The following is a 13,451-nucleotide window of genomic DNA, read 5'->3' on the forward strand; positions in this document are numbered from 1 at the left end:
CTTTAGTTTAGGGTCCAATTTTCACTACTAACTAGTTGCGTATTATCATGCATATTACTAGGATATTTGCTGTTTATTAGTACTTATAAAGCACAAATGAATGCCTTATTCTGCATGACCTAAACTTAACAACTACATTACTGACTATTAATAAGCAGTAATTAGGAGTTTATTGAGGCAAAAATAATAGTTAACAGTGAGAATTGGATCCTAATCTGAAGTGTGACCGATTTTAGGAAGCATAGTAGTGTGACCATAGTAGTAACTTCAATCTAACCAACAGGTTTTACACTAGCATTTACATTCTTTCTGATATTTTTTTTTACAGCATTGAAAATGAATCAAATGCTTTGAATCAAAACGCCAATGTATTCACACTCTTCTTTCCTAAATGCAGGTGAGAAATGCAGAAGCTTCATAAACGTCGCTCCTCCCCACGAGAGAGGTACGTTCTGTCATTCTCAATTACCGGCTGAGATTCTGCATGATGTTGTGAATATTAATGCGAGCGGTTCTCCTGTATGAGATATTTCGCTCATGTCTGGAGGTCCAGTCCGTTTTAATCAAGCCCGCACACCTGCCTCGTTCTCATTCATCTAGATATACGAGCGTGTCAATAAGGTTTCGTTCGCTCAGCGGGCAGCGCCAGCATCTTTAGCACAATCGTTTCCAGGATAATTGACAGATACACGATCCAGGCAAAAGATCCGTCAGATGTAATGATAGTTAATCATGACAGCCCAACTTCACACTGTAATTAAAACATTCTGCACTGAACGCAGAGGTAAAGATTTAAATAATCATCTTTACGTTTTACATCCCTGGGAATGAAATGCATGTAGTAACCATATAATCATATTCTCCTAGATTATAGTGTCAGTGTTATTGATGAGTAAGTCACTGTGTGGGAAACATGTTCAGTCGGCTCATATATGGGTCAGTGATAAAGAGCAGTGTCCATGATAAAGGAAAGGGAAGATATTATTTAATTTTGGTTCTTGTGTGGGTTTAATAACATCGATGCCGTTTTAACGCCAGTATCTGATGTTATGATGCATATTGGAAGCAGTTTCGTTGTTTAGTTTTTAAGAAAGTATTACTTTTATTCAGGAAGGATGCATTAAATTCATCAAAGATAATATCTCAAATAAAAACGTTCTATTCATCAAAGAATCCTGAAAAATTAAATGCATCACGGTTTCCACAAAAATATTAACGCTGAATGTTTCTTGAGCATCAAATCATCATATTATTCATGATTTGTGAAGGATCATGTGACACTGAAGACTGGAGTAATGATGCTGAAAATTCAGCTTTGATCACAGGAATAAATTACACTTTATTATATATTCACGTAGAAAACAGCTGATTTACATTATAATAATATTTCACATTTTTCACCATATTTTTTAATCAAATAAACGAAGCCCTGGTGAGAATAATCAACATGTTTCTAAGAAATTACTGACCCCCAAAATATCTTTCATTATATTGAGTAGTCTGCACTTCTGTCCCTCACAGACATATTCAATACTTTTGTGTGAATATCAATCATCATCAACATCATCATATCACCTAAAGCGCATGTGTATGAAAGTAAAAGAATGCCAAATGTTTTTGAAACCAAAAAGCTTGTTGAATTGCACTAATCGAAAAAGAAATGCATTGCATTTACCAAGCTTGCTTTTTAATGCATTGTATTTTTAGGGCTTGCACTTTTATGGGCTGAAATTTAACATATTGTATATTTAAGCTGTGAATATTTCAATTCAAAACATTTCACACGCATTTTCATTAATAAAATGCAATCCCTAAAAATGCAATGCTTTAAAATGCAAGCACTGTTAAAGGGATAGTTCACTTTGAAATTAAATTTTGGTATGTTTTAGCTTACCTCAAGGGCATCCAAGATGTAGGTGTCTTTGTTTCCGCAGTAGTTTCAATTTTGATATTTTTAGGTCAAACCGTTCTTGTCTGTCAGTCATTTAATGCAGGTCTATGGTCACTGTCTCAAAGAGCATGCACAGAGTCCAACTTGGTCCACTTACGATGGGGAATTGTTTAATTTGGACGATGGGGAATTGTTTAATGTGGACTCTGTGCATGCTCTTTGAGACAGTGACCATAGACCTGCATTAAATGACTGACAGACAAGAACGGTTTGACCTAAAAATATCAAAATTGAAACTACTGCGGAAACAAAGACACCTACATCTTGGATGCCCTTGAGGTAAGCTAAAACATACCAAAATTTAATTTCAAAGTGAACTATCCCTTTAATGCAATGCATATTTCTTCCAATCAGTGCAATTCAACACTCTTTTTTGTCTCAACAACATTTGGCATTCTTTTACTTCCATACATGTGGCAGCATGAAACGTTTCGGTGAAGCGTATGAAATATGTATATGTATCCGCATGCTTTCAAAGCTGAATTCTGCTTTTAAATCTCAGTGTCAAGTTTCCTCGTATATGAATATTTCAATATTTCATCCGCTCCCCGTGAGCAGGATAGGAGGCCCGTCTGAACGAGGCTGTGTTTGTCTGCGAAGTGTCGGTCTTAATCAGCGGCTCCATCCGCTTCCTGATAAAACCATCCATTATTCCCTGTTTGACCCCCTCGTTTCTCTCCCGAATCCTCAGGTGTGTTGTGGCTCTGCATCGCGGCCGAGTGTCTCTATATTTTACTCCTGGCCACTGGAGGAATCCTCATGTCTATAGAGGTCTGCCATTTCGGGAATGTCATTGATGGACTGAAACTGAATGCCTTTGCTGCCATATTCACAGTCTTGTCAGGTAAACCTGTTGTATATATGATCAGCATGTGCTTATTATTTTGGTGATGCATCACATTAAGGTCTCATTTGTTATCATTAGCTAATGCATTAAAGGAGCATTTCACCCCTGGGAACATTAATCTTCATTGAAAGTGGGTCATATATGTAGTCGAAATGTAACATAAATTTCGAATTTGGTGCCTTCTTGACCGAGGAAAGACAGAAAGTAACTTTAGGGCGCATTTGTATGTAAGACAACAACTCCCACAATGCACCACATTGCACAGCTCCGCAAGCCACTCCCACTAATTTTCACAACACAAACACAAACGTCCGTGTCCTCGTCCGAGTGTGTGGTGCGTTCTGGCTCGACCCGGGGCGGACTGGTGCGCATGTACTTGTTTCTGCTCTCTGATGATTATCCACGGCTTTATCCTTCAAAGGTCACCTGACTCATTGAGATTCAGATCTATTAGATCCCGCATTCAAGACACGTTGTGTTACAGTCACCACTTTTAAAAAACAGGTCAAGCTAATAGCCATACCAGCTATTTAAAAACCATTCACTGGCTGTGTTTCCATCCATAGATGTGAATTTAACTGGAATAAGGGATAAAACATTTATAAATAAAGCAGTGTTTCCATCTCATGTGTTCAAGAGAACAAAAACACTCACAAAATATCAGTAATAAACTGTAAGTTTCTGGTTGTTTTCCCCTCCATCATAAACGAGTGTCTCGAGCGTCAGACGAAACACAGTAAACGCTGTCGTGCTCTCTGGCGCTCGGATGCTGGTGTTCGGGAACACACTCGTGTGTGTGAGACGCTTCTGGAGGGAATTACACCAAATCATTCTGATCACACACTTCGACTCCGGCGTTTCAGAAACACCAAACCAACATTAGAGACGCTGCGACGCCATTGGTCCTCTGGTATATCCAATCACAGCTCACGCTGAGGGTTGAGTTTCACAACGAGGGATTCATTCAGTAAACGTGTTTCCATCATAGTTTATGTGCATGTCTTCTAATCGGATAAAATACTTATCCACCTCAATTGAGTGCATGTTTTATGTGCATTTATGCTCATTTTGCTTTTTACATCCAGTGTTTTTTAACGCGATATCCCAAAATGGATGGAAACAGCCATAGAGATCCAATTACTGGTGGATTTACCCTCTGCTTGTCTTTTGTAGTGAATGCCTTTGCATTTATGTGTTATCTCAGAGCCCTGCCTTTCCCCAGATACATATAAACCATCAGGCTCAAAATCCCATATAAGCCTCACCGTACTGGGAAGCCAGAACTCCGGAATGTCGTCCAGGATATTTTTGACAGTTTCACAATTTAAGGGCTTATGGCGACATATGTCGAAATTCAATCTGCTTAAATCCTGTCCTACTTGTTTATAAATATATATATATTTCAGTGTAGCATTGATGATGCAAAAGCCCATTGTATTGAGAGGGAGTTGCACTGTACAACCAATATTTATGTTATTAATATAATACAATTTTACAATATAATATAATAATACAATATAAAAAGGTGACACATAATAATAATAATAAAGGTAAGATATTATCATTTTAATATTATATTACATTATATTACATATATTTATTACATTATATTATATTATGAAGAATCTATATGAATAGTCAAATTAAATATCAAAATATCTCACCTTTAAATATTATTATTATTAATTCCACCACTAATAATAATAATAATAAAGGTTAGTTATTATCATTTCAAATTATTATATTATATTATATTATATTATATTATATTATATTATATTATATTATATTATATTATATTATGAAAAATCTATATGAATAGTCAAACTGGTAAAATCTCAACTTTAAATATTAGTATTATTATTAATACAACAACAACTACTACACCTAATAATAATAATAATAATAATAATAATAATAATAATAAAGGAAAGATATTATCATTTTGACTTATATTATATAGTCAAAGTGATAATAATATAAAACTGAAAATATGTAATATTATTATAATTAATGTCATATCTTACCTTTTGCACACCAAACATTAAAATGAACACCTGCCATATCATAAATGAAACACACACTTCTGTGTTTAAACGAGGCTTGGCTCATCCCGAATGTGTGTCAAACACTCCATCAGCGAGCGAGTTTGCAGAGACCTCGTGTGCTCATGCTAGAGTGTTAATATTGCATAATGAGAAATGAACTTATGACTTACTGTCGCATCTTTGTTGAGCTTGACGTCTTCGAGAGAGCGGGATCATGGAAGCAGTGCATCATGGGAAGGGGGAGCTACAACCTCAATTAGCTCCTGTCTTCATCTGACATCATCAGCAGAAGAGATGCATTCAAGCATGATGTGTACCATTTTAATGAGCTTAGTCACATCGCTAATTATGTGTTGTGAATCTAATAACACGTCCACAAAACTCTAAAGTGCTTTAATACACAATACGTTCCTAAAGTTAAAGAAATAGTTCACCCAAAAATGGCCAGCATGACTTTCTCTCTCATGAATAATAGGATGCATTAAACAGCAATACTTATAAATAAGTGTTAAACAGTATTAAACAGATGTTCTCAAAAAGGAGGAATAAAGCACATAAAAGTAGTTTTGTAACACTTTCTGTGAAGCCCATGCTTATAATGAATTATAGCCCCATTTATACTTATTTATAAGTATTTCTATTCAATAAATATATCTATAAAGACTTTCATTAAGACCTATACTGCATTATTAGAACAGTTAAAGTCACATTTATATTATTTTTATACTTATAAGTCATGCATTTGCTTTTTCAATGCGCATGCTCATAATCCATTATACACTGATTTATAAATGATCAAATATAAAATAGTTCCAGAGACACTTGTTTGCTGCACCAATTAGTCATCAATTATGTATTTAATGGCTAATGTTCGCATTATGAATGTCATGAATGGTAATTATGATTTGTTAAAATCTATTTCTCCTCAGCCATGCATGGTATTGTTTATAAGAGTTATATTGATGCAGTATTTTGCTAGTATGTAACTTTAAAAAACTGTTTGTATTAATGATTTATGTTTTTCTTTAAGGAATTATTGTTCATTAATTACATTTACAAGTAAACAACTTAAAAATGAATAATGAGCTCATCTTCATGATTTCTTAACATTTGCTTTAGGAAAAATGCATCCTATTATTTTCACTTCACTTAAAGCCATCAATGATGCATTTAAAGAGGTTAGTAACTGTATCTTCACTCACAATAAGTATTTATAAGAACACAACACAGCTATTAATAACTATATGTTCACTTATTTGACAGAAATAAATCTGAATTACTAAAAAGTATAATATATACTCATGAGCGTGTGCATTGAAAAAGCAAATGCATGACTATAACTGTTCTTTTAATGCAGTATAGGTCTTAATAAATATATTTATAAAACAGTAATACTTATAAATAAGTATAAATGGAGCTGTAATTCATTATAAGCATGGGCTTCACAGTAGTTTTATTGTAAGTCTTCTAAAGTAATATAATAGTTTAGGTTTGTGCCTCGTACACAGATGCAGTGTGGCAGGTCTGAATATCCAGGAGAGCCGATGAGATTTGACAACTGAGAGTCTCTTGAGAATCTCGTCTGTGTTTTAGCTCATTATATATTCATGCTGAGGGAATCAATCATTCGTGCTGAAACACGAGACGAGGAACAACTGATCAGGACTGGAGTGAGCGACAGCTCCACTGTCCTGGGATTTTGCTGATTCATCAAATAATGCAGTTAACAAGTGCTTTATTATTATGATTATTATAATGATTATGATTCACTTTGTTTGTGATGATGTGGGCATGCAGGCGGCTCACTGTGGTTGTCATGGAAACATGAGGGTTATGGGTCAGATGCTCTCGTTCACACGCGTGACGGGGTTTAGATGGACATGATGATACTATGAGTGTGTGTGTGTGTGTGTGTGTGTGTGTGTGTGTGTGTGTGTGTGTGTGTGTGTGTGTGTGAGTGTGTGTGTTTAGATGGACATGATGAGACTATAAGTGTGTGTGTGTGTGTGTGTGTGTGTGTGTGTGTGTGTGTGTTAGATGGACATCATGATAGTATAAGTGTGTGTGCACGTGTGTGTGTGTGTGTGTGTGCGTGTGCGTGTATGTGTGTGTGTTTAGATGGACATGATAATAGTATAAGTGTGTGTGTGTGTGTGTGCGTGTGTGCGTGAATGTGTGTGTGTGTGTGTGTGTGTGTGTTTAGATGGATAGTATAAGTGTGTGCGCGCGTGTGTGTGTGTGTGCGTGAGTCTCTGTGTGTGTTTAGATGGACATGATGATAGTATAAGTGTGTGTGTGTGTGTGTGTGTGTGTGTGTGTGTGTGTGTGTTTAGATGGACATGATGATAGTATAAGTGTGCGCGTGTGTGTGTGTGTGTGTGTGTGTGTGCGTGCGTGCGTGCGTGCGTGTGTGTGTGTGTGTGTGTGTGTGTGTGTGTTTAGATGGACATGATGATAGTATAAGTGTGTGTGCGTGTGTGTGTGTGTGTGTGTGTGTGTGTGTGTGTGTGTGTGTGTGTGTTTAGATGGACATGATGATAGTATAAGTGTGTGTGTGTGTGTGTGTGTGTGTGTGTGTGTGTGTGTGTGTTTAGATGGACATGATGATAGTATAAGTGTGTGTGTGCGTGTGTGTGTCCGTGAGTGTGTGTGTGTGTATTTAGATGGACATGATGATAGTATAAGTGTGTGTGCGTGTGTGTGTGTGCGTGAGTGTGTGTGTGTGTGTTTAGATGGACATGATGATAGTATAAGAGCCACAGATCGCCTGAGAACGTCTCTGATCTCCTTCAGTTATTTCTCTGATGTTCAGTTGATTAGCAGAGACTCTGAGCTGTAAATAATGTGCAGTTTAACCTCCGCCCTCCATGTTTCTGCTGAGGAGACTGTGATTGTCCTGTTGTGTCGATAATAATCCAAAATGTGTCGATTATGTCCAGTTTGCCATCTGTATGTGTGAGTGAGTGTGTGTGTGTGTGTGTGTGTGTGTTAGGGATGGGTGTATCGATATGAAGTATCGCTATATCGACACTGACGTCGAGTGTCGAAAGTATTGATACTCAAATAAAAATATCGATATTACAGTTTTTTTTAACTAGTGATTTTGTTTATTTGACAAGAAATTTAATGCGTACAATATTCATTGAATTGGATAAATAACCTATGTTATCTTCAGGTCTTCTGGGTATGGTGGCTCACATGATGTTCACCACAGCGTTCAGTGTATGTGTGTGTGTGTGTGTGTGTGTGTGTGTGTGTGTGTGTGTGTGTGTGTGTGAGCGAGTCTGTAACTGTAACTGTGTTTCTCTGATCTTCAGGTCTTCTGGGTATGGTGGCTCACATGATGTTCACCACAGCGTTCAGTGTATGTGTGTGTGTGTGTGTGTGTGTGTGTGTGTGTGTGTGTGAGCGAGTCTGTAACTGTAACTGTGTTTCTCTGATCTTCAGGTCTTCTGGGTATGGTGGCTCACATGATGTTCACCACAGCGTTCCAGCTGACCGTGAGTCTCGGCCCTGAGGACTGGAAACCACAGACCTGGGACTACAGCTGGTCTTACATGTACGTTCACTCATGTTTAGGGAAGCAATACATGCGTACAGTGTCTTACGTCTCGTCTCAGGTTACGACTGTAAGTAACCCTTGTTCCCTGAGAAGGGAACGAGACACTGCGTCGATGACGACACTATGGGGAACGCCTCTTAGCATAACGCATCTGAAGCATGAATGAAACTAATCCAATCCTATTGGCGTTGCGTGGAAGCTACAAAGGGACACAACAGCTTTAGCTTCGCGATGAAGCAAGCCGCTCACAGGCAGGAGGAGGCGTGGCAAAGGACACAGTGTCTCATTCTCTTCTCAGAGAACAAGGGTTACAGTCGTAACCCTAGACGTTCCCTTTCGAGGGAACTCGCACTGCGTCGATGATGACACTGTGGGGAACGAAATACCCACTATGCCACAACGAAACCTGCCTGTCCCAGTGCAAAGCTGTCTCAGGCACAACTAGGACAAGAGCACTCGTGCGCCGGGTGTAGAGGGGAGGACCAGGCTATAAAACCTCATGGATGTGTGCGGAGTGCCCTGAGCCCTCAAGGCCAAAGGTGAAGGCAAACTGCACACCTGATAGGCCAGGGAAATAGCCTGAACAATCCAGTTGCTGATGGTCTGTTTGGAGGCGGGGAGCCCCTTCTTGGGTGACCCGAAACACACCTGCAACTGGTCCACCTTTCTCCACTGAGAAGACCTCTGAACATAGATGTTAAGTGCTCTGACAGGGCAGAGCAAATTAAGTCTTACATCTTCCGCCGTCACATGAAGTGGGGGATAAAATGCCTGCAGAACCATTGACCTTGCCATATTAGACGGCACCTTAGGCACATAGCCCGGTCTGGGGCGCAAGATGGCCTTAATTCTCCCAGGAGCAAACTCCAGGCACTGCAGAGATACGGAGAGCGCCCGGAGATCGCCTACCCTCTTAAAATAGGTAATGGCAAAGAGAAAGACCACCTTAAGTGACAGGTTTTTGGCCTCAGCCGACTCCAGAGGTTCAAAGGGGGCCTTGACCAGCCCTTCGAGAACCACTGCCAGGTCCCATGTGGGAACTCTGGTACGAGCCGCAGGTCTCATCCTCCAGGCCCCATGGAGGAAACGTACGACCAGCTGATGTCTCCCCAGGGGCCCTTCAGCCAGAGGAGCGTGGAAAGCCGCAATGGCAGCCACGTACACTTTGAGTGTGGACGGGGTATGACCAGCCGAGGAGCGGTCTTGGAGGAACTCCAGCACTGAAGCCACTGGGCAGTTAACTGGGTCCACCTCACGCCCTCTACACCAAACGGTGAAAACATTCTGTACAGCTTCCTGGTGGATTGAGCTCTGGAGCTGAGTATGGTCTCGACTACTCCTGCTGACAGGCCAGCCTCTCGGTACTGTTCCCTCTCAGGGGCCAGACCCACAGTTTCCACAGCTCTGGCAGAGGGTGGAATATTGAATATGAAAGCGCTATATAAATGCCTCATTCTATTCTATTCTATTCTATTGAGCCATCTGCCTGCAACAGCAAGTCCCTCCTGATGAGAATCTCCCATGGGGGGCCTGCCAGGAGTGTCTGAGAACCATACTCGGGCCAGCCACAATGGGGCTACCAGGAGTAAACTGACCCCGTCGTGACGGACTCTCTCCAGAATTCCCAGGAGCAGAGTGATCAGTGGAAAGGCGTACAGACGCAGCCTCGACCACGCCTACACCATGGCATCCAACCTCAGTGGGGCTGGATGTGTGAGGGAAAACACCAGTGGACAGTGTGTTGTCTCTTGAGACGCAAACAGATCCACTTCCACTGGGCCGAACCTCTTGCATATCGACTCCACCACGTCGGGCCTCAGCCCCTGTCTCGACAGGATGTCTGCTCCCTGATTCTGGTCCCCTGGGACATACATTGCTCTGAGAGACAACAGTTTCCCCTGGGACCACAGGAGGATCTGATGCGCCAGTCTGGATAGAGGGCGCAACCTCTGACCCCCCTGGTGGTTTAAATAGGACACCACTGAAGTATTGTATGTTCTCACAAGAACGTAGTGACCTTTGAGGTCTGGAAGGAAAGCTCCTCAGAGCCCGGAAGAGCGCCAACAGTTTATGTGCCAAGAAGAATGCTGATCCTGCCATAGACCTTTTGTAATGACCGCGCCCCAGCACGTGAGGGATGCGTCTGTCGAAACAGCTTTCCGGCGACATGGCGCTTCCAGCACAGGACCTTGGGACAGAAACCAAGGTTTCTTCCACATTGATAGGGAACAAAGGCATCTGCGCGTAACCCTTATCATGTGGAACAGATTTCCTTGATTCCTTGAACTTCCTGGGGCCGGCCCTCAGAGGTCTCACATGAGTTAGGACCCTTTTTCCCTTTGCCTTCCTGGCCTGAAGGACGGTCCTCAGATCCACCTTCTCAGGAGGCTGTGGGTGAGAGCGCTGCCTAGAGTCCCGAGCTCTCTGAGGGGGACGTCTAGAAGCGACACTGTCCTTTTGGCCCTGCCGGTATGAGGAGCTCGATGGCGGCTGAGGCTGAACACTGGCGGCCGCCTTTTTGGACCTTGAATGGCGAGGGAGATACTGCCTGAACGCTGCGGTTTGTTTTTCCGTCTCCTGGAACCTGTTGACGACCGCATTAACGGTGTCGCCGAACAGGCCAGTAGGCGAAAAGGGGGCAACAAGGAGGAAGGCCCTGTCCTTCTCCTTGATACCCGACAGATTAAGCAACAGATGCCTCTCCGTGGTTACCAGTGTTGCCATGGAGCGACCGATGGCATGGGCCGTCTCCTTGGTAACACGAAGAGATAGATCTGTGCTTTTGTGCAGCATTGCAGTATCTTCTACAGTGGGACCCTTGCCTTCATCAAGGTCCTTTAACAGGTTGGCCTGGTAGGCCTGCACGATGGCCATGGTATGCAGGCTCGCACCAGCCCGACCCGCTGCCATATAAGCTCTGCCCACTAAAGCAGATGTAGTACGGCAGGGTTTGGTGGGCAGCGCCAGGCTTTAAGGAATGACGCAACGTATGGGGAGACATAGCTGGCCAAAGCCTCCTCAACACATATCATCCCATAACCGTTCTGCTTAACCCCCACGATGTTGCTATAATCCAACACCAGGGGATTAGACAGGCACGAGGAAAATGGCCTGTTCCATGACTTACACAACTCATTGTGTAAGTCTGGAAAGAACGGCAAATGTGAAGGCTGTGATCGGTGCTGCAGAAAGCGCTCATCAAGCTTGCTTCTAGCCTGCGCTTCCTGTCTCCCTTGTGGACAACTGATGTTAAGTTTGGCCACAGCATGCATCACAACCTCCAGGAGCTCCTCGTAGCTCGTCCAGATCCCCCGCCGCGATGCTGAGCATGTTATATATATATATATATATATATATATATCACAGACAAGACCAAATAGACGATCACACAACAGAGAGCGAAAGCTAACGCCGTTGTGTGCCGGCGTCCCTTTGTAGTTTCCGTGTATGCCGTCACATGCTACGTCATCACGCAATGTCAGTAGGATTGGATTAGTTTCATTCATGCTTCAGATGTATTTCGCTAAAAGGCGTTCCCCATAGTGTCGTCATCAACGCAGTGCGAGTTCCCTCGAAAGGGAACTGATATGACACTTAAATGTGAGCTGAATAAAGCTGTCTAATATTATAATACTTTTTTGCTTGCATTTTATATATATATATGTGTGTGTGTGTGTGTATATATATATATATATATATATATATATATATATATATATATTAGTGCTGGGCAACGATAAATTGCGTTTAATCACATCCAAAATAAAAATATCCATACATAAATACACACATATGTATGTATATATTTAAGACATATTTGCATGTATATAATGTATATATATATATTTATACATAATTTATATTATATATAAATTTAAATATTTTATATATAAATTAAAAAAAATTCTTAAATATATACATGCATGTGTGTGCATTTACAAAATAGTTATACACAGTACACACACATATATTATGTAAACACAAACTTTTATTTTGTATGCGATTAATCGTTGCACAGCCCTAATATATATATATATATATATATATATATATAGTATATTGATTAACTTGACCAAAAAAAATCTAAGATTCTTATAAACTATTTAAATTTCACTTAAATAAAAATGCACACAGTATTTGGGTCACGGGACATTAAGTTGAATTAAAATGTCGATTCTAATTTCTGTGGATGGTGTTTTCTTCAGTCTGGCGTGGAGCTCGTTCACCGCCTGCATGGCCTCCTCCGTCACCACCATCAACAGATACACTAAAACTATACTGGAGTTCAAACACAAGCGAAAGAACATGGAGAAGAACCTGAAGATCAAGCAGAAGCTGCTGGACCTGGACTCTCCAGAACAGGTGTGGGACATGTACATCAGCTCCGTTCCCAGCAGCTCCGGTGAGGAGTTTCTGGACCTGTCCGGCTCTGGACGCAAGCTCTCCGACAACTCCCTGTTCCTGGACCTGAACCAGCTGCCGGCTCCACAGGGAGAGGAGTTCTGCTGAGGACTGGGACCCGGTCCGAGACACGACTCCACAGGGAGAGGAGTTCTGCTGAGGACTGGGACCCGGTCCCAGACATGACTCCACAGGGAGAGGAGTTCTGCTGAGGACTGGGACCCGGTCCCAGACACGACTCCACAGGGAGAGGGGTTCTGCTGAGGACTGGGACCCGGTCCCAGACACGACTCCACAGGGAGAGGAGTTCTGCTGAGGACTGGGACCCGGTCCGAGACACGACTCCACAGGGAGAGGAGTTCTGCTGAGGACTGGGACCCGGTCCGAGACACGACTCCACAGGGAGAGGAGTTCTGCTGAGGACTGAGACCCGGTCCGAGTCACGACTCCACAGGGAGAGGAGTTCTGCTGAGGACTGGGACCCGGTCCCAGACACGACTCCACAGGGAGAGGAGTTCTGCTGAGGACTGGGACCCGGTCCCAGACACGACTCCACAGGGAGGGGAGTTCTGCTGAGGACTGGGACCCGGTCCCAGACACGACTCCACAGGGAGAGGAGTTCTGCTGAGGACTGGGACCCGG

General features: G+C 42.1%; 1 protein-coding gene across 1 annotated transcript in view; it reads left to right on the top strand.

Moving 5' to 3' along the window:
• gsg1l2b (gsg1-like 2b) overlaps positions 1-12,917 on the top strand; it is a gene marked incomplete at its 3' end in the record, with an annotated part of 16,904 nt that extends 3,987 nt beyond the window's left edge. Inside the window, exons 2-5 of the mRNA XM_079852248.1 lie at positions 398-445; positions 2,643-2,795; positions 8,294-8,405; positions 12,614-12,917. Coding sequence (XP_079708374.1) covers positions 398-445; positions 2,643-2,795; positions 8,294-8,405; positions 12,614-12,917 — 617 coding nt within the window. The remainder of the gene's footprint in view (positions 1-397; positions 446-2,642; positions 2,796-8,293; positions 8,406-12,613) is intronic.
• Between the last annotated feature and the right edge of the window lie 534 nt (positions 12,918-13,451).

Source organism: Squalius cephalus (genome assembly GCF_949319135.1).
Source record: "Squalius cephalus genome assembly, chromosome: 19".
Lineage (NCBI taxonomy): Eukaryota > Metazoa > Chordata > Actinopteri > Cypriniformes > Leuciscidae > Squalius > Squalius cephalus.